Source organism: Stomoxys calcitrans, chromosome 3, assembly GCF_963082655.1.
Source record: "Stomoxys calcitrans chromosome 3, idStoCalc2.1, whole genome shotgun sequence".
Classification (NCBI taxonomy): Eukaryota; Metazoa; Arthropoda; class Insecta; order Diptera; family Muscidae; genus Stomoxys; species Stomoxys calcitrans.
The window spans coordinates 65,025,470-65,048,623 of record NC_081554.1 but is presented as its reverse complement, the minus strand read 5'-3'; the positions used below and the strand labels follow the sequence as shown (position 1 = coordinate 65,048,623).

Below are 23,154 nucleotides of genomic sequence, written 5' to 3'. Positions count from 1 at the left end.
TCACATTTGTTTTCACTTTACTTTTTTTCATACATCTTTGAAGCATCATTTTAATTAGAGGTTTTCGTGGTTGTTTTTATTTTTAATAAAAAAAATACATGTTGTAAGTCAATCCCCTATTACAGGAGTTCCATATAAACAGCTTGAAGAAAAAAAAATTAACTGCTACTTCATTAAGACGCTAAGGAAATATTCAACACTGCCTGATGTTGTTGTACATTTATGCTGCTCACAAGTTGTGCAACTAATATGTGGCCGCCAATCCTGCTACAGAAGTTACTTCACTGATTATGGTTATTAAATGATGAGAAACACCAAATTAAAAGGGGACTGCCATCGTTGTACTGTCGTTGTTGTTGCTCCATATTTCGATGGTAATTTTGCGTAGGCCTTTTGCGTGATTTATTGCGCCAAAGTGTAATTCACACTGCATCAAGTCGCGGAAAGAGTAATAAAAAAAGTTGTGGAAAAACAAGTTTGATAATTGTGCTCCAAATTATGGAGTTTGTTATATACAATCAATAAAAGAAATAAAAATATGGAATGTGATTTTTTTACGAAGATCTTATTTTAAAAAAGAAATTTTAACAAACTTGGATCATTAAGTTCAGCTCGAAGGAGAAATGAACAAAAATCCAAAGGTCCTGCTGATGGCAGGTGGATTTGACCCAGCAACCTTGGGAGAATAGAGGCATGGTTGGTAGGCTACGAGTTTTAGGATTTAAGAAACTTTATGGTGCGGGGAGTGGAAAACATACAACCTGTGTTATTGCAAATAACAGTCCAAATATGCTCTTCCGTCGCTCAGCAGGCCATCCATCCACAACTTTTTATCTATTGATCTGAGAGGTAAAAAATGTTCGTGGGGGACATAGGCTTTAGAAAACTTGCGTTGTTGGTTGATAACAGGGTGACAAAGTTGACCACTTTTCTCTTATGCAACCTTCAAGGGGCTATAATTGATCTCCTCAACTGATGTGCATGATTGAGAACTCTGGAACAAGAACGATATCGAAAAAAGTAGCATTTACTACTATGCCATTGGAAATCGTTAACGAAATATGAATCTTATAATTTTAAAATATCAACATTTTGCCAATGTTTTCTCAGTGTTTTCCTAATAACTCCGCCAATTTGTAAGCAAATTGCAAATTTTGCCCATGAACATTTCACTAAGGATCAGGGGCAAACTTCTCACAGTTCGATTCAAGTTTAAGCTCAATGATAAGGGTCCTCCTTTTTATAGCCGAGTCCGAGTTGTCAAAATTTGCCGTCTTCCAATTGCTTCAAGTTTTCGCAAACTTTGGTCGCCCAAGTATATATCAGTTCTTGGAATGGAAGGAACCCTAGTACTGCCATCTGGAAGATCATGTAATACGGATGGATCAAATCTTGAGGAAAGTGTGGGCCTGGGGGTCTACATTGAGAATCCAGGGACTGAGATCTGTTTTAGACTGTCTGACCATAATACCGTCCTGCAGGCGGAAAGGGTGAGGCGGTGTGGTGCTAACACGAGGACGTCGAGTGTAAACATCTTCATCGACAGTAAAATTGTCATAATGGCAATAACAACCAGGAGGGTAAGGTCACAAACAGTCTTGCAGGGTAAGAAAGAGGTTAACGCCTTCTCTGAGGATGGCAAAATCCGCATCTTTTGGGTGCCGGGCCATAACGGCGTAAGGGGTAATGAAAGGGCTGACGATTTGACGGTAAAGGCCAGAGGACTGCCCTCTATAAACTTGGTTAACCCGTAGCATTTCGGGAGGACGCAGTCCGTGTTAAAAAAGTGGGCTACGATTGCGCATCCAACACTGTGGAACAGCGAAACGGTCGGTAGGACGACCAAAATCCTATGAGGAGGATCCAAATCCTGAGAAGACGAGGCTATTACTTCAAAGGAAGTAAGAAGGAGGTCAGTATAGCTATTGGTATCATAACGGGACACATAGGACTACGAGTTCGGTGTAGGGCATGCGGGGAAGATGATGAGATGATTCGCGTTACTCACCATTGGAAATACAATCAACACATGGCAGATTTCGATCTGCATGACAATGGATTTGCAGATTATCGCATAGCTGTGCGAGGCAAAAAGTGGTGGCGGCTAATATGGATTAATACTGCAACAGTAGGTTAGGTTAGGTAAGAGTGGCATTGTGATACCACAGCAGCGACAGACCAAGGCTTCTGGTGGGAATCGAACCCACGACCACTGCACTGGTAATCCAAGCACACTACCAACTCGGCTAATGGGGCGCCCTACTGCAACAGTAAATGCGTGGAAAATTAGGGGTCTAGTAGCGAAAAAATCAAATAGCAAAAAATTTGGGGCTCTACGCGGATCAAGAAAATAATAATGATTCCGAGGAAGAAGATTTAATATCATGCAAAATGCCAAGATTAGGTGTTCTTGGTCATTTAATGTCCAAACCGATAAATGAAATCCGTAAAAGACACGCAAAATGCCTTGCGTAAACAGTATTTCAATGCAAAAAAAGTAATGTAATGTAATGTTTGAAGAATGATAATCATTTTCAGACAAACAACAGACATTGTACAAAATAATTTTGTATAACACAAAGCAAACTAAAATATCAGTAATAGTAATAAACAAGTAAAAGCGTGCCAAGTTCGGCCGGGCCGAATCTTATATACCCTCCACCATGGATCGCATTTGTCCAGTTCTTTTCCCGGCATCTCTTCTTAGGCAAAAAAGGATATAAGGAAGGGATTTGCTCTGCTATTAGAGCGACATCAAGATATGGTCCGGTTTGGACCACAATTACATTATAAGTTGGAGACCTTTAAAAAATGTCAGCCACTTCGAATAAGAATTTCACCCTTTGGGGGCTCAAGAAGAAAAATAGTGAGATCGATTTATATGGGAGCTGCATCAGGCTATGGTCATGAGAGGATCCGTCGTACAAAGTTTCAGCCTCTAGAGGCTCAAGAAGTCAAGATCCCGGATCGGTTTATATGGCAGCTATATCAGGTTATGAACTGATTTGAACCTTGCTTGACACAGTTGTAGAAAGTAAGAATAAAATACATCATGCAAAATTTCAGCCAAATCGGATACGAATTGCGCACTCTAGAGGCTCAAGAAGCCAAGACCCAAGATCGGTTAATATGACAGCTATATTAGGTTTGAACCATACTTGGCACAGTTGTTGGATATCATAACGAAACACGTTGTGCAAAATTTCATTCCAATCGGATAGGAATTGCGCCCTCTAGAAGCTCAAGAAGTCAAGTCCCCAGATTAGTTTATATGACAGCTATATCAGGTTATAAGCCGATTTGAATCATACTTGGCACAGTTGTTGGATATCATAAAAAAATCCTTCGTGCAAAAATTCATTCAAATCGGATAAGAATTGCCCCCTCTAGAAGCTCAAGAAGTCAAGTCCCCAGATTAGTTTATATGACACCTATATCAGGTTATAAGCCGATTTGAATCATACTTGGCACAGTTGTTGGATATCATAAAAAAAATCCTTCGTGCGAAAATTCATTCCAATCGGATGAGAATTGCGCCCTCTAGAGGCTCAAGAAGTCAAGACCCAAGATCGGTTTATATGACAGCTATATCAGGTTATGGACCGATTTAAAACATACTTGGCACAGTTGTTGGAAGTCATAACAAAACACGTCGTGCAAAATTTCATTCCAATCAGATAAGAACTGCGCCATCTAGAGGCTCAAGAAGTCAAGACCCAAGATCGGTTTGTATGGCAGCTATATCAAAACATGGGCCTATATGGCCCATTTACAATCCCAACCGACCTACACTAATAAGGAGTATTTGTGCAAAATTTCAAACGGCTAGATTTACTCCTTCGAAAGTTAGCGTGCTTTCGACAGAGAGACGGACAGACTGACGGACGGACATTGCTAGATCGAAAAAAAATGTCACGAGGATCAAGAATATATATACTTTATGGGGTCCCAGACGATTATTTCGAGTAGTTACAAACAGAATGACGAAATTAGTATACCCCCATCCTATGGTGGAGGGTATACAAATATTTCATAAACATTTATTGTATATTGGGTAGCCCAAAAAGTAATTGCGGATTTTTTAAAAGAAAGTAAATGCATTTTTAATAAAACTTTGAATGAACTTTAATCAAATATACTTTTTTTACACTTTTTTTCTAAAGCAAGCTAAAAGTAATAGCTGATAACTGACAGAAGAAAGAATGCAATTACAGAGTAACAAGCTGTGAAAAAATTTGTCAACGCCGACTATATGAAAAATCCGCAATTACTTTTTGGGCAACCCAATATCTTATCGACCTATACTAGACTATACGAGATTCAGACACAATTTTTATACCCTCCACCATAAGATGGGGGGTATACTAATTTCGTCATTCTGTTTGTAACTACTCGAAATATTCGTCTGAGACCCCATAAAGTATATATATTCTTGATCGTCGCGACATTTTATGTCGATCTAGCCATGTCCGTCCGTCTGTCCGTCCGTCCGTCCGTCCGTCCGTCCGTCCGTCCGTCCGTCCGTCCGTCTGTCTGTCGAAAGCACGCTAACTTCCGAAGGAGTAAAGCTAGCCGCTTGAAATTTTGCACAAATACTTCTTATTAGTGTAGGTCGGTTGGTATTGTAAATGGGCCATATCGGTCCATGTTTTGATATAGCTGCCATATAAACCGATCTTGGGTCTTGACTTCTTGAGCCTCTAGAGTGCGCAATTCTTATCCGATTTGAATGAAATTTTGCACGACGTGTTTTGTTATGATATCCAACAACTGTGCCAAGTATGGTTCAAATCGGTCCATAACCTGATATAGCTGCCATATAAACCGATCTTGGGTCTTGACTTCTTGAGCCTCTAGAGTGCGCAATTCTTATCCAATTGGAATGAAATTTTGAACGACGTGTTTTGTTACGATATCCAACAACTGTGCCAAGTATGGTTCAAATCGGTGCATAACCTTATATAGCTGCCATATAAACCGATCTAGGGTCTTGACTTCTTGAGCCTCTAGAGTGCGCAATTCTTATCCGATTGGAATGAAATTTTGCACAACGTGTTTTGTTATGATATCCAACAACTGTGCCAAGTATGGTTCAAATCGGTTCATAACCTGATATAGCTGCCATATAAACCTATCTTGGGTCTTGACTTCTTGAGCCTCTAGAGTGCGCATTTCTTATCCGATTGAAATGAAATTTTGCACGACGTGTTTTGTTATGATACCCAACAACTGTGCCAAGTATGGTTCAAATCGGTTCATAACCTGATATAGCTGCCATATAAACCGATCTTGGGTCTTGACTTCTTGAGCCTCTAGAGTGCGCAATTCTTATCCGATTGGAATGAAATTTTGAACGACGTGTTTTGTTACGATATCCAACAACTGTGCCAAGTATGGTTCAAATCGGTGCATAACCTTATATAGCTGTCATATAAACCGATCTTGGGTCTTGACTTCTTGAGCCTCTAGAGTGCGCAATTCCTATCCGATTTGAATGAATTTTGACACGTAGAATTTTGTATGATATCCAACAACTGTGCCAAGTATGGTTCAAATCGGTTCATAACCTGATATAGCTGTCATATAAACAGATCTGGGGACTTGACTTCTTGAGCTTCTAGAGGGCGCAATTCCTATCCGATTTGGCTCAAATTTCGCAAGACGTTTTTTATTGGTACTTTCAACCACTATGTCAAATAAAATACAAGTCGGTTCATAACCTGATATAGCTGCCATATAAACCGATCTGGGATCTTGACTTCTTGAGCCTCTAGAGGTCGCAATTATTATCCGATTTGCCTGAAATTTTGTACGACGGATTCTTTCATGACCATCAACATACGTGTTTATTATGGTCTGAATCGGTCCATAGTCCGATACAGCTCCCATATAAATCGATCTCTCTATTTTGCTTTTTGAGCTCACAAAGAGCGCAATTCTTATTCGAATTGGCTGACATTTTACACAGGTCTCCAACATATAATTTAATTGTGGTCCAAACCGGAGCATATCTCGATATCGTTTTAATAGCAGAGCAACTCTTTTCTTATATCCTGTTTTGCCTAAGAAGAGATGCCGGGAAAAGAACTCGACAAATGCGATCCATGGTGGAGGGTATATAAGATTCGGCCCGGCCGAACTTAGCACTCTTTTACTTGTTTTTTATCATCAGGGGAGTCTAAATTGCTAGCACATGAAGTGTAAGCGATTGGATTACGGATGGGGGTAGTGGTCTCAAATGGGTTAAACAAAATGTTCTGAAGATTGTCCTTTGAAATACATTTAGTGTTCCAATTCTTAATTATTTTCTACTTTGTTTTTTATAGGTGAACATTTTGCAATAGCTGCTGTTGTCAACATTGAGGATTCTACGATGAATTTATTAAACGTCACCGAAAAAGTTATTAACGGTAAGTTGTTTTGTTATAACATGTTTAATTTGCTTTTGTGTATACCAAAAATTAATCAAAATTATTTTTTTTTTTATATTCCATTGATTGAAAAATTAATATTTTATTCAAAACTTTTGAAATTAAACTAATTAAATAAATAATGCAGTTTATTAATAGACTTTATATATTCTTAAATTTATATAGGTAGCTGTTACTCATTTTACAAAAAAAAAAATTCTATTCAATGTACTATCAACTCTCTTAGCATTTGAAGAATTTCAAACATTTTATCCCATGTATCATTCGATTCCCCTTTCCTTCCATTTGTATTGATTTGCCATACAAAAAAGTTCAAGCAATGCGGATATTCCGTCATCTTGAAGTGATCACATGTGCTGTATGTTAAGCACATGACATTTTGAATGGTATTTCCTGACAGTGGCAGGCAAAACTGTCCCTTTGACAGCTAGTTAAAGCGTTGTGGTTGGCGGCAACACCTTTTGTACCCTCACAATACAATGAGGTGTATTAACTTTAGTACAAGACCCTATAAAATGTAGATATTTTTGATTGGCATGTCTTATTGAGTCCGGACTATTTGAGATATTTGATCCACATAAAAACCGTTTGGGCTAATTCGAACCATTTTTAGATTTAGCTTTTATATAAATCGATCTTTCAATTATTCATATCACAAATAGTTCGTATCTATCCATAAAAATCTGATAACGTTCCCTTATAAGTAGAGTTCGGATTTATATGCAAAATGCATTTTTGACCCGATTGAAGTCAAATTTCGTATCTAAGATTATTTTGTCGTGACAAAATCGTTTCTTACGGAATACAATAGATGTGCAAATTTTATGCAAAAACATAAAAGTACAATGTGGGCCTATATCTAATTCTGAACAAATTTCGATGGACCTCGGCGGATATTTTCAGATGGTTTATTATGACAATCTCTATTAAATTTCAAGCAAATATGTTCAAACTTTAGGTAACTATGGTAGACAATTGACAACATTGTTGCAAATTACCCAAAATTTGACGAACAAACTCCTTAGATATTTTGGTAGTCGTCGAGGAAATTGTTGTGTAAAATGTTAGCAAGATTGGTCAATAAATGCGGTTGCAGTGGCTCTTGGAGGGAAAATCGGGCGATATACACATATGACAGCTATATCTAAATCTGGGCCGATTTCTATGAAATTCACCACTAATGTCTAGAGACATAAGAAATTCCTTTCTGTCACATTTCGAGAGAATCGGTTAACAAATGACCATTTAATTGCATTATTACTGCAAATCGGACGAACATATATATGGGAGCTATATCTAAATCTGAACCGATTTCGAACAAACTCCTTAGATATTTTAGTAGTCGTCGAGGAAATAGTTGTGTAAAATGTTGGCAAGATTGGTCAATAAATGCGCTTCCAGTGGCTCTTGGAGGGAAAATCAGGCGATATACATATATGACAGCTATATATAAATCTGGGCCGATTTCTATGAAATTCACCACTAATGTCTAGAGACATAAGAAATTCCTTCCTGTCACATTTCGAAAGAATCGGTTAACAACTGAGCACTTTATTGCAATATTTCTCAAAATCGGACGAACATATATATGTTAGCCATATCTAAATCTGAACCGATTTCGATCAAACTTCCCAGATATTGTGGTAGTCGTCAAAGAAGGCATTGTGCTAAATTTTATTTTTTATATTCTACAAAAACAACATTTTGCTGAGTCCAGGGACGCCTTAAAATTATTGATCTTCATGACAAAATTGTAATGAAATTCTTAGCAAAAACAAAATTTTAATGACATGTTTTCTAAAAAAAAATTTCAATGAAATTTTTCTAGAGAAAAAATTTCAGCGTAATATTCTCTTATGCCAAAACTTCAGCACGAGCCGGATCCTCTTCGGAGTTATTTCTTAAAGAAAAAAATTATTTAATTGTTTCTATAGACTACATTTTAATGAATTTTTTTAAGGACTAGGTTAGGTTAGGTTGAAAAGAGGGTGCAGATATTAATCCGCCCTATGCCACTATGGACACGCACCTAACCCAGTAAACGGCTTGTTGTGCGCGCTAAACACAAGAAAAAAAATAACTTCGAAAAAGAAAAACCAAGTTAGGATTTCCGCACTACTTGCAAAATCCTTAATTGTTTTCAATGCCACTCCCCTAAGTTTGTTCATGTCTGATATTGTGTCCCCACCTAAGTGCCGGTATCTGATGGACGCGAAAGCCGGGCAATGACAAAGGAAATGTTCCAATGTCTCATCATCTTTCCCGCATGCCCTACACATGTTATTACTTAACGCACCGATTTTACGTCTGTGAGCTCGTAATCCTATGTGTCCCGTTATGATACCAATAGCTATATTGACCTCCTTCTTATTTCTTTTCTGTAATAGCCTCGTCTTTTCACGATCTGGATCCCCCATAGGATTTTCGCCGTCCTACCGACTGTTTCGCTGTTCCACAATACTGCATGCGCATTCGTCGCCCACTGCCTTAACTCGGACTGCGTCGACCCGAAAGGCTTCGTGTTAACCAAGTTTATTGAGGGCAGTCCTCTGGCCTTCACCGCCAAATCGTCTGCCCTTTCATTTCCCCTTGTGGCCCGTTATGGCCCGTCACCCAAGCGATGGGGATTTTGCCATCCTCAGAGAAGGTGTTAATCGCTTTCTTACCCTGCAAGACTGTTTGTGACCTTTACCGTCCTGGTTGTTATTGCTCTTATGGCAATTTTACTGTCCGTAAAGATATTCAGACTCGACATCCTCACGCATTCCGTGATCGCCCGGATCTCCGCCTACAGGACCGTTTTATGGTCGGGCAGTCTAAAACAGGTCCCTGGATTCTCAATATAGACAACCAGGCCCACTCTGTCTCCTAGCTTTGATACATCCGTTTCCGATTCCACATGGCAAAACTAGGGCCCCGTCCAGGAGACCAAGAGACCTTACACAACTCAATGTCTCAAATTTCACCAAAATCTGATAATAAATGTGGTTAAGACCTAAAGTCGGCGGATCGGTCGATATGAGAGCTATATCTAGATATAGTGCGATATGGCCCATCTTCGAACTTAACCTGTCTATGGACAAACAAATAATCTGTGCAAAGTTTCAGCTCGATATCTTCATTTTTGAGTGTAACGTGATTTCTACATGCAGACGTGAGGCTCAAACACGAGAGCCCCCACCTGCCTACGTCCCTGATGGGAACTATATCCAAATCTGAACCGATTTCTATGTAGTTCAATAATTATGTGGAGACCTATAAGAGCATCACTCGTACAGACGGGGGGCTCGAACACGAGGGCCCCCACCTGCCTACGTCCCTGATGGGAACTATTTCTATATCTAAATCTGATCCGATTTCTATGTAGTTCAATAATTATGTGGAGACCTATAAGAGCATCACTCGTGAGAATTGGTTTACAAATAACGATATGATTGCAATTTTAGTCAAAATCGGGCTAACATATATATCGGAGCCATATCCAAATCTGAACCGTCTCTAGGCCGAAAAACAGGTATATACCAAATTTTAAGACGATTGGACGAAAATCTCGACATTACTAAGTAAACGAATTAACATGGACAGACAGACAGACATGGCTAAATCGCACCAAAAAGTGAATCTTAGTCGAGCGGTATGCTTATCAATGGGTCTATCCCTCTTCCTTCTGGGTGTTACAAACAAATTCACTAAATTATAATACCCGATACCACAGTAGTGGTGCAGGGTATACAAATCTAACACTTTTCACATGAGACATCATTTTTCGCATGAAAAGTATAAAGAACAAAATTTTTTTTTGCTCGTACCCTTTGGTGTTACACCCAAACAAAAATTTCGCTACCAAAAATCGCATATCGTAAATTTGAAGAATTATTGTAAATTTCTATATTGAAAATGAACAAAATTTTTTCCGTCTCCATATTCAAGCTCTTGCATAATGCCTTTCTTTTGAAGATTAGTTTTTTTTTTATTGTAGCAAATTCATTCAATATGTTATTCATTATATTGCGATGATGATGGTATTGCAAACCTTATGGCATTTAATTCATAGCATTCAACCGTAACGTTTGCCAATTGAATGAATGGCCGGCGACTTGGTGAATGGCGGTGGTGCAACGCTGCAACATGTGTTTCTCTGATTTTAATTAAAACATTTCACTGCTTGCTGTTGTTTGATGCCGCAGCTTTGATCATCTAATTGCAATTTATCAAATGATCAGCAAAACAGCAGCAGCACCAACAACAGCATCAAGGTGACCTTCATTTGAGTTTTTATACCCTCCACCATAGGATGGGGGTATACTAATTTCGTCATTGTTTTTGTAACTACTCGAAATATTCGTCTAAGACCCCATAAAGTCTATATGTTCTTGATCGTCATGACATTTTAAGTCGATCTAGTCATGTCCGTCCGTCTGTCTGTCGAAAGCACGCTAACTTTCGAAGGAGTAAAGCTAGCCGCTTAAAATTTTCAACAAATACTTTCTATTAGTTTAGGTCGGTTGGAATTGTAAATGGGCCATATCGGTCCATGTTTTGATATAGCTTCCATATAAACCGATCTTGGGTCTTGATTCGTATTCAATTTGGCTGAAATTTTGCATGAGGTGTTTTATTATGATTTCTAACAATTGTGCTGAGTATGGTTGAAATCGGTTCATAATCTGTTATAGCTGTCGTATAAACCTATCTGGGATCCTGACTTCTTGAGCGTCTAGTGGGCGCAATTCTTATCAGATTTGGCTGAAATTTTGCACAACGTGTTTTGATATGACTTCCAACAACTGTGCTAAGTATTCTTTAAATCGGTCCATAACCTGTTATAGCTGCCATATAAACTGATCTGGGATCTTGACTTCTTGAGCCTCTAGAGGGCGCAATTCCTATCCGATTGGGCTAAAATTTTGTACAACGGCTTTGCCCATGACTTTCAACATACTTGTCAAATATGGTCCGAATCGGTCTATAGCCAGATACAGCTCCCATATAAACCGATCTCTCTATTTTACTTCTTAAGCCCCCCAAAAGGCGCAATTCTTACTCGAATTGGCTGAAATTTTATACAATGTTTTCTACTACGGCCAATACGGCATAACTATGAACACCACACAGGCTGGAACTTTGAGCTCCGACTTGTATGGTGTCCATCGTTATCACGGGAGATTTAGCTGAAAGCTACCGGGCGCGTCCACAGGTTGTGGATGGTGGAAAGCTCCGTTTTTATGCGAAGTAGCTGCAAATGCGGCCGCGGGCAGTCAGAGATTTCCGAGAGGAGAGTCTCAGTGAGGAGTCAGGTGGCACTGGCTCTTAATTAAATACTGAGTGCCAATGATACTCGAGGTGATAAGGCGAGTTATTGGCGCCTTCAAATAACCAATGGCCAACATCAGCGTCTGTTCCCAGGTTAGGGGCGGCAGGCGGCGAGCGTCGGATCTTGGAGCAAACGGCTCGCCACAACGAGGGATGCGTGTGTAATCAAACAAAACCCATGCGGTTGGGGCGCTGTGCCAGTAACCAGCACCCGGAAAACTGAGAACTACTATGAGAATCAAAGGAATAGTGAAAACTTACCCCCTCCGACGTTGACGACCCACGCAAACGAAAAAAGGACCATGATTTGCGGATCTGCTCCTGGAATGTCTGCACTCTTTATAGAGAAGGTGCAGTATACGCGCTGGCGGATGTACTAGAGAATTACAAGACAGAAATCACCGCCTTACAGGAAGTTCGATGGACTGGAAATGGCGTCACTACAACACCAAACGGTGACGAACTATACTATAACTGCCATAACACGAGACATGAATTTGGCTGTGGATTTGTAGTTAATCGGAGACTAAACCACCTTGTCTCCAGCTTTACTTCGGTGGATGAGAGACTAGCCACAATCCGCATAAAAGCCAAATTTTTCAACATCAGCCTTATTTGTGCCCATGCCCCGACAAAAGACAAAGACGAGCAGACCAAAGATATTTTCTATGAGCGCCTAGAGAGAGAATATGACCACTGCCCCGCCCATGATATTAAGATCGTTCAGGGAGATTTTAATGCGAAAATAAGGATGGAAGACATTTTTGGTCCAACAGTCGGAATGTTTATCCTCCACGAGATAGCGTCCAGTAATGGGTTGAGGCTGAAATCGGTAGCACCAGATTTCAACATAAAAATATTTAGAAAGCCACATGGCTGTCACCCGACCAAAACACGAGGAACCAAATTGATCAAGTTGTGATAGATGGAAGTTATTCATCCAGCGTGTTAGATGTACGATCGATCTGTGGAGCAAATATAGATTCGGATCATTACCTTGTTGCAGCAAAGGTTCGCACCTGTTTGAACATGGCGAGGAAAGTACGATCTGACACTGTACGGGAGCTGGACATTGAAAAGCTGCAAACACAACAAATGGCAGCGGCATACTCCACTTGACTGACCCAACTGCTTGATGAAAGCACTCCTTTTCCGATGATATAATGACAAGTGGCAAATTATTGCCCACTTCATGGAAAATGCCGCGAAATTCGTACTTGGGTACCGGAAGCCTCCTCCTCCAAGAACCCATGGTACGACCAAAAGTGTCGAGATGCTACTGAAGCCAAGAATGCGGCATATAGAGCAACACTGCAATCAGTAACAACGCGCCAGATGAAGGAGAGGTATTGGGAGAAAAGAAGAGAGGAGAAACGTCTTTTCCGCAGAAAGAAAAAGGATATGGAAAGACGTTAGTGTGAGCGAATTGAGATGTACAGGAGCCAAAATGAAGTCCGAAAATTCTACCAAATAATTCAACATCAAAACGATGGCTTTGGGGCAGGCACATCCTCCTGCAGAGACAAAGAAGGAAATCTGGTAACTGACACAGATAACATGCTGAGGATATGGAAAGAACATTTTACCCAACTGCTAGTGTCCGACGTTGGCGGCGAAGAGGATACCGCAGAAATAATCCCTGATGATGGTATAGAATGATAACCTCCTATTTAGAATGAGGTCCAAGTAACAGTGACCCGACTAAAGAATAACAAGGCAGCAGGAGCCGACGGGTTACCCGGAGGCGACACGCTGATAAGGCGTATGTATCAACTGATCTGCGCAATTTGGCTAGAAGAACGCATATCCGATGATTGGAACCTCAGCATACTATGTCCCGTACACAAGAAAGAAGACAAGACGGAATGTGCCAACTACAGAGGAATAAGTCTCCTCCCCATCGCATACAAGATACTGTCGAGTGTACTGTGTGAAAGATTAAAACCTAAAGTCAATGAGATAATTAGGGCCCTATCAATGCGGCTTTAGACCTGGTAAATCCACCCTGGATCAGATATTCACACTGCGCCAAATACTGGAAAAGACCCGAGAAAGACAGGTCAGCACCTACCATCTCTTTGTTGACTACAAAGCCGCCTTCGATACTCCTTGACGTTCAAAGGTATTTCAGGCCATGTCTGAGTTTGGTATCACGGCAAAATTAATAAGACTCTGCAGGATGACATTTGCTGATACGAGTTCCTCAGTAAGAATAGGAACGAATCTCTCTGAACCATTCAATATCAAACAAGGTATCAGGCATGGAGACAGCCTATCTTGTGATCTCCTTAATTTCCTTCTGGAGAAGCTTGTACGAGATGCAGATGTGAATAGATATGGCACTCTAATCACAAGAGAACACTTGCTACTCGCCTATGCCGACGACATCGATATTATAGGTCGGTCACCGTAAGTAGTAACTGCAGCCTTTGGAAGAATCGAAAGAGAGTCATTGAAAATGGGTGTGGCAGTAAATGGAGAAAAGACGAAATGGATGGATTCAACTCCCAGAAAGCCTTGCACAACCGAGCAGATAAAGAAAATGGAGAAAGTTGCGAACCACAACTTTGAGACAGTCAGTAACTTTATCTACCTTGACACCGCCGTAACCGAAACTATTGACACCAGTTTCGAGATTAAGCGAAGAATAATACTGGCAAACAGATGCTAATTTGGACTAAGTAAGCAGTTTAGAAACAAGGCCACCTCTCGACAGGCGAAGATTACACTATACAAGACACTGATACTACCAGTGATGTTATATGGTGTCTGAAGCATGGGTACTTGTGAAAGCAGATGAGGCAGTGCTTGGAGTATTTGAGAGAAAGATTCTTCGTAAAATATATGAAACAGTTTACGTTAATAGAGAATATAGGCGACGTATGAACCACGAGCTGAATGAGCTGTATGACTACGATAGCATAGTTACACTTATCAAAATACAACGACTGCGTTGGCTAGGTCATGTTGTCAGAATGGATGAAGAAGCTCCAGCAAAGAAGTCTTTTGAAGGCAAACACGGTGGTACACGCAAACCGGGAAGACTAAAAGCCCGATGGAAAGATCAAGTGGTGGGAGAAACCTCAAAACTTGGTGTCAGAGATTTTAGAATGAGCGCAGAAGATTGAGGCGCTTGGAACGCTATTCTACGTTCGGCTGGTGGAATAAATATTCTATGATAGCCAATTAAAGTAAAGTAAGTCTTCTACTATGGTTTCCAACATTCATTTCAATAATGGTCCGAACCGGACTATAACTTGATATAGCTCCAAAATTAAATCAATTATTTTCTTTTAGTCTTTGTTGGCCTAAAAGGAGATATGGGGAAAAGTACTCGACAAATGCGATCTATGGTGGAGGGTATATAAGATTCGACCCGGCCGATTTTAGCACGCTCTTACTTGTTTTTTTCTGTTGTATTCCGTTCGTTTTATTCGTTTGCATTGCTTTAATTTCGGTACTTCGATGATGATGCTTTTGTTCTGGCCAGCAAATTTTACTTTATTTGTTTTTTTTTTTCATATTCTCTATTTTTATTGATTACCAGCAATTACAATGGCTGTATAAGCTCCACGATCAATCGTTAAGTCAATTGTTCAAATGAGAATTTGAATTAATGATTTTATTAAGATTTGTTTAAGTTTCTTTTCTAACAATTATTAATGAATAGGAATCTTTACCTTGTCTAAGTTGTATAAAGGGTTCTGCCTTCATATTACCGTTTAATACAACTAAGACAGTGCATAGTGATCAGGTTGACTACCGTTGTGATCTTTCTTACTAACATAGTTGCTGTATATGGATTATATTGGGTTGCCCAAAAAGTAATTGCGGATTTTTCATATAGTCGGCTTTGACAAATTTTTTAGCTTGTGACTCTGTAATTGCATTCTTCCTTCTGTCAGTTATCAGCTGTTACTTTTAGCTTGCTTTAGAAAAAAAGTGTAAAAAAAGTACATTTGATTAAAGTTCATTCTAAGTTTTATTAAAAATGCATTTATTTTCTTTTAAAAAATCCGCAATTATTTTTTGGGCAACCCAATATTTGCTAAGAAGAAGTTTACGTATCGAAACTTCATAGCGTTTAGTATAACCTAAATTCTCTTCACCCCCAGTTGCGCTAAGAGTTTAAGTTGATTTACAATTTTCCGTTTTTAAACATAAAGTAATCTCCTTTAGTTTTTCATCTTTCGGTTTCGTTTTTTTTTGAAATCCCATAGAACATACAACCATTCAAACTTCAACAAATTATTTTCCATTGAGGAACTCTGCACATTAAACCAAAAATGTATTACTAGCGGATGCTGCTAAACCGAATGCTTAAACATTTGTCTATAATTAAATTACAAATTACAAAACAGGGAAAACGTACCTACTGCCTACCTACCTATGAAAAGTGCCATAAAATGATCCATTGAAATCGAGAGACTAGCCGAATGGTAAAAATTCTGGGTCGATGGTGGATAGGAAAAACGAAAGACATAAAAGCCCACGGAAAACTCATAAAAACAGCAAAATTACGACGAGTGTCTTTTTTTTACACGAATGACTCCCTCTATCGAAGATACGGAGATTACATGAGGCGAGCTATGAATGCATTCATTCGAGTGCATTTTCACGCCATGTTGATGAATGTAGTCGACGATATGATGGAGTGCTGTATGTGGGCAAAAGGTCGCACTCGAAAAGTAGCGTGTTGGGTTTTAAAGAAGAAATAAAAAGGAAATTTTGAATAGATTTCTATTAATACAGGGTAGATGACACGAAGTGATACCAAGTTAATTTATTGACAGCACATTTTGTTGATTAAAAGTCAACAAGAGCATTGTAACTGGAAAGCATTTGTTACTGAATTTATTTAGAAAAAATATCGTTCGTAATGGAGTTCAAGTCTTCCAATCTACTCAAACCATGAAACGCATTGTGGATACCATGATAAAGAGTAGGACTGCTTAAATACAAACAGCATGCCTAAGTCAAGAGAAGGTCGGTGGAGACTGCCCTGCACAAGGTTGGGCATAACAAAGAAGAATCCTTCGATACCAAGACGTACACATTAACGGTTTCCATCGGGGGGGCGTTTAATAATGTGCGGACCGGCACATTGATCCAAGCCTAAGACCAGTACCTGGTGGAAAGGGCTCTAAAAGACTGGATAAACCATATGCTAAGGAACAGGTGGATAAACTGCGGGTCCCATGACATAGATATAAGGGAGAAAGTGGCACAGGGTACGCCACAGGGGGAGTGGTGATAAAATGACCTATTACGGATGCTGACTGAGGAGGGATTTGAACCCGTCTGCTATGCAGACGATGTTATATTACTTCTTAGGGTTAAGAATCCGAACCAGCTATGTAGAGGGGGCCGAAAGGGTCTTGCATATAACATATGACCGGGCTAGAACCAGCGGTATAGCTGACTGAGGAGGGATTTGAACCCGTCTGCTATGCGGACGATATTATAAAACCTCTAAGGGGTAAGAATCCAAACCAGCTATTCAGAAGGGCCGAAAGAGTCTTGTATATGGCATATAACTGGGCCCAGGGGTCTCAATGAGAAGATAGAAATATGCCTCTTCACGAGGAAGACAAAAGTGGACTAATTTGACGCACCTCATTTCCTCAATAGAACGATTTCGATAACCGACAAGGTCATATTCTTAGGAGTGATTCTGAAGAGAAAAGCCAATTATAAGTGCCACATTCAGGAGCGTACTGAGAAGGCTGACAGATGTTGGACACTTTACAAACGAGCCGTAGGTTTGAAATGGGGCCTGAATCCAAGTATAGACTACTGCCTTTACTCAACAGAACGATTTTGATATCTCCCAAGCTCAAATCCTTGGGAGTCACCTTGGAAACAGGAAACTGAATTGGAAGTGTCACATTCAGCAGCGCACTGAGAAGGTTCACATATGTTGGGCACTATGTAGACGGGCCGCAGGCTTGAAATGGAGCCAGAATCCGAGGATAGGCCACTGGCTCTACAAACCGTGATTAGACCAATACTTACTTACGCCCCAGTAGTTTGGTGGACTGCTGTGGAGAAAAAGTAGATGAAGATAGAACAGGATCGGAGAACAAGTTGTCTTGGCATAGGCGGAATGATAAGGACCACGCCCACTAGGGCACTGGAGAATATTTTAGATATGATAGATGAGGCAGCCACTGCGGCTATGAGAATGGTATGAGGATGGGAGCAGCTCATACCATCGCGGTATAATCGAGGTGATAATAGGATGCATGGAGGAAAGGGAAGAGGTTTGCGATCAGATACCTGAGACGACAGTTTAGGTCGATTGCGAGGCACTGCTGCCAGCGACACAGTCTTGGACTGATGAAACCTTAGTATTGCCGTCTAGAAGATCATGTTATACGTATGGATCAAAGCTAGGGAACAGAGTGGGCCTGGGGTCTGCATTGAGAACCCAGCGACTGAGATCTATTTAAGACTGCCTGACCATAATACGGTCCTACAAGCAGAAGTGCGGGCGATCACGAAATTCGTGTGTGCATGTCTGATTCATACACACCTAAGTATTTACTAGGTGTATACCAATCAGTCACAGCGTGAGGTGGTGTGGTGTTCACGCTAGGACGTCGAGTGTGAATATCTTTACTAACAGTAAACTGGCCATCAGGGCAATAACAAACAGAACGGTAAGGTCACGAACAGTCTTGGAGTATAAGAGGGAAATTAAGGTCTTCTCTGAAAATGTCACAGTCCTATTTATTTGGGTGCTGGGTCATAGTGGATAAAGGGGGAGATTCGGATCGTGAGAAGACGAGGCTATTACTGAAATCAAGTGATAAGTAGATCAGTATAGCTTTCGGTATCATAACGGGACACATAAGACTACGGCAAATGTTAATATGTGTATGGCTTGTGGAGAATAGGAAGACAAGTATGAGCATTTCCTATGTCATTGCCCAGCTTTCGCGGCTAACAGAATCCGGTACTTAAATGTAGACACAATACCATACATGAGCCAACATAGGTGCGTCCAAATCGCCATTTTTAGTAAATTGGCTGTAGAAGCTACAAATATTGTTTGGTACAAATAGTGAACCTTAACCAGCAAATAGATGCCGGTTAGTGACTTATCGACCCGATAAATTCGAACAGATGGTAATATAAAATTATCTGGTTTTTGTTTACCGATTGCAGCGAATATTAGGTGTTTTGCCAATTTGGCAGTAAAAATTTGCGGGAGAGTAAAAAATTTCTGCTACGGAAAAGCTTCCAGCAGAAATTTGCATCCTGTAATTTGCAAGACTTTAAAAATAGTTTTGCTCCTACGCTCTCTCTTACTGCCAAACGAACGACTTTCAATGAAAACTTTTGCAAAATTTAGCTCATTTTGTTTCCTCAACAGTCGTTGCTGCTCCAACGTATGTAAAGTGATGCCAAGTATGCTCCACCATCTTCCTATCTCAGCACTATTGCATCCGACGTTGACAAGTGTAGGCAAAAAGTCAACTTGAATTTTTATGGCAAATAATACAGGTCCTCGTTGGAGTTGGCATTGGAGAGAGAGACATGGTTCATCTCTGTAGTTTTGCTTTGGATTGTCCATAGCGTTTATGTTAAAGCAATATGGACCTTACTTTTGAAGACAATATCCATTAGAATGTAACTTGCATTCGCGCTTGCTCCTGCGTAGGTTTATCTGGATAGCCTCAATGATTAGTCATCTAGTAAACTGATGATGGATCTAGTAAGTGATGGTGTGGTCTTCCGATCATCCATGGTGCCTGTACTAAAGCAATTTGGGCCTTACCTTTGAATATTGTATCCATCAAATCGTAACTTGCGGTCGCGCTCCAGCGTAGGTTTATCTTGATGATCACAATGATAAGTTCTGCAGTAAACTGGTTTATTGGGACTCAATGATGGTGTTGTCTTCAGATCCCTCGTTGCTAGGCTGCGGTGGGTTTTTTGCCGCTGTACTGGCCGATGTCTCTGGGCGTTGGTCCTCTCAGATCCTAGTCTTCCCAATCTTGAAACAGACAGGCTTGGGAAAGTAGAACGTCATGCCTTTAGTCTTAGCCAAAATTAACATGGAGACTTGACCAAGACCTGCCACAAGAACAGTTCCTTCAGCCTTCTTCTTAGTGTAAAAAACCTTCCTATGAAAAGCTTTCGTTTGTTTGCGGCCACAGTTTGGTTCTGGGTGTAATGGATGCGGAGGGTAGACTGAAGAGGATCTCAACTACCTGGCACCAAAGCCGACTGAAGTGAAGCATTTGCGACCCATTTTCCTGGGAGGGATGAATGGAGGGCGAATGCTGTACTTGAGGAGGATGAGACCTCGATCTATACCGATGGCTCCAAGATGGTGTTAGGGACTGCTTTGGGGGTCTACTCTGACGCACTCAAGCACGGATCGGTATGTCTCTGAGACTGCCGGACGAGTGTATGGTCTTTCAGGCAAAGGTATGTGGCATTGCAGTAGCCGCAAGGGAAATTCTGGTAAGGGGTTTACCGCCCTCAAAACTGAGAACTTCTGTGGACAGTATGGCGGCGCTCAAAGCCATGGGTTCGAGAATGGTGAGGTCGAGAAGAGTGGCAGATTGTTTGAAGTCCCTGGTTGGCTCCGGGCCCACGATGTGATGCTGACATGAGTTCCTGGACATGAGGGGATTCCAAGAAATGAGAGGGCGGACGAGTGCGCCAGGAGGGGTTTTTCTGCACCGGGCAGACCAGTCACCGGTCAGGCCTACGTGCCATTTGTCGAGCTACTGAATACTGTAGAGGGGATGGCCAGGGCGGCGTCGGTGGCGAGATGGGACTCAGTGGATGGTTGCCGGACTGCAAAGGCGCTCTGGCCTGTCATCGACCGGAGGAGGTCGAGGATGTTGCTGGGGTTCCATAAGAGGTCGATGAGTACCTTAACAGGGGTCACAATCGGGCACTGTGCCATAGGCGGCGCGCATAGGAATGCCGCACAATGACTTCTGTAGGAGTTGCCTCGATGCGGATGAAGAGGAGACTATTGAACACGCTTGCTGTATTCATGTCCAGGTCTTCTCCATTCCTCCTGTTTTTCTTTTTATTCGTGTATAACCTCTAGTCCGAGGTCTCACATCTTCTTTCTCTTCCCTTTCGTTCTAGGGTACCAAAATGCGACAGACTGGCCTACGAGTCAACTCACCTTTGGTAGGCAACCCACTCAACCTAACCTAAGCCTTTGTTTTGCTTACCTAAGACTTTTTGCATGCATTCCGTCTTGAACTAAGTGCCCTATCCTTTAATCAAAGCTGTCGTCTTTGTAAGCTGAAAAATATTCCTCTTCAGCTTTCTAGCTTTGCAATCTAAACTGGCATTTGTCGAGGTACTGAACACAGTAGAGGGGATGGCCAGGGCGGTGTCGATGGCGTGATGGGACTCGGTAGATGGTTGCCGGACTGCAAAAGCGCTCTGGCCTGTCATCGACCGGAGGAGGATGAGGAAGTTGCTAGCGTTCAATAAAAGGTCGATGAGCACCTTAACAGGGGTCACAATGGGGCACTGTGCCATAGGCCGCATGGCGGCGCGCATAGGAATACCGCACAATGACTTCTATAGGAATTGCCTCGATGAGGATGAAGAGGAGACTATTGAGTACTTGCAGTGTTCACATCTGGGTCTGCAGGGACGTAGGCTCTCCTTTCTGGGGAGCCGTTTCTTCTATGATCTGGGTGAACTTGCGAACATACCTCTGGCAGGTCTCCTGAGATTTGTTGAAGGAACAGGATGGTTCCGAAGGCTCCGACTTAGGTATATCCGTGCTTGCGCAGAGATGGGCGTTTCTTCACCCCCCGCTCATGTTCTCCATTTCTCCTGTTTTTCTTTTATTTGTGTATAACCCCTAGTCCGAATGGGACAGACCTGCCTGCGAGTGAACTCACTCAACCTAACCTAAGCCTTCGTTTTGCTTACCTAAGACTTTCAGCATGCGTTCCGTCTTGAACTCTGCCCCATCCTTTGATCAAAGCTGTCTTCTTTGTAGAGAATGTCATTCTTCCGCACCAACCTTCCAGGATATGTACATCCTAAAAGTTCTTTTAGGAGGTTAATACAACATACTGTTGCGAATCGCTTCATTGGAATGCCCTCAATGTAGTGAGCTGACAGTAACCTACTATTTCAATGGAAGACCTTCCAGGGTTCAACACCGAAAATTTCGAAAATGAGTTCGAAATTTCTTACCAATAGCATACTTTGACACATTTTTCTTTTAAAAGTCAATTTCGACAAAATTTTCTTTGGTATATTCAACAGAAGTAAATATTTTAAAATTCACGTAATTTACATCACCCTAATTGGGTAACCCCTTTCACACCTATAACTTTGAAGAATAAATTATAAATTTAAGCAATTGGTGTTGCATCCTACATTGTTGTATTACCCCACTATGTTTATACAAACGACTATTCCAAATGAGAAGAAGTGTTCTTTTCTCTAAACAGACGCATAATCCCCATCAGAAAGATCAGGCATTAACAACAATCACCGTGTCATGGACAGATTCACTCACATTCAATTCAGCCAGAGAAAAAAAAGATCATTAAACCTTTGAAATTTCCCAAGAATTTTAGTTCTCATTTTGAATGTTTACCAGAAATGGTGCAGCCGTCATAAAAGACAGCCAAGGAGTGTAAACTGAAGATGAGATGTAAGAAGGTAAAGGAGTTGCATCGTCAAACAAATGCAATAACCAAACAATAGACAACGAAGCTGTTCAGTCAGCCAGTCAGCCAACGAGCCACAAATGACGATGATGGAGAGATGACATTGGTGTAGATGACGATGCAGATGAAGGGAAACTACCAAGTGGCAGCAGACAATGAAAAAGACTAAACAATTCCATTACAAACAACAAATGCATATTGAAGTCTTTTGGACATGCCAGACATTGTGGCACATCCAATGATAGCCTTTTTGTCTTTCTTTATGGGCTGCTTTTGTGCGAGTGTAAATTCTTATTTTTTCTGTTTCCGAGTAGAGCTAAAGAATGTCCCATAGAAATTTCAACAATAATACCCTAAGCTCCTTAAGAGCTATGCTTGGTCATAGTATTGAAAAAATGAGCCACCATGCTAGATGTGGCCCTAAGCATCGTATGTTGTTGTACCCCTTGGACAATTAATGCTCATCGACTAATCCCAAAATCATCATCATAAGAACTCCAAAGATTAAATGCATGTCTTTATGAGATGACATTAAAAGACATAAAGCGAAAACAACCGAACCGAAATTGAAATAGATATAGAATTCGTAATGGAAATCAATGTTGATGTTTATTGTAACATAATCTTTAATTTCGGTTTGGAGATTAGGGACATAAAAAACGAGAACTAACTCAGAAGAACATTTAATTGTTGGACACTCAAGTTGTAGGGGCTTAATAAAAAAACAAACTTAT

The 23,154-nt window shown here is 40.8% G+C and overlaps 1 protein-coding gene across 1 annotated transcript in view; it reads left to right on the top strand.

Annotated features, from left to right (window-relative positions):
• The window catches only part of LOC106089634 (bone morphogenetic protein receptor type-1B), a 735,175-nt gene that overhangs the window by 487,404 nt on the left and 224,617 nt on the right, over positions 1-23,154 (top strand). The window contains exon 2 of the mRNA XM_059364467.1: positions 6,327-6,410. Within this exon, the coding sequence (XP_059220450.1) occupies positions 6,327-6,410 (84 nt within the window). The remainder of the gene's footprint in view (positions 1-6,326; positions 6,411-23,154) is intronic.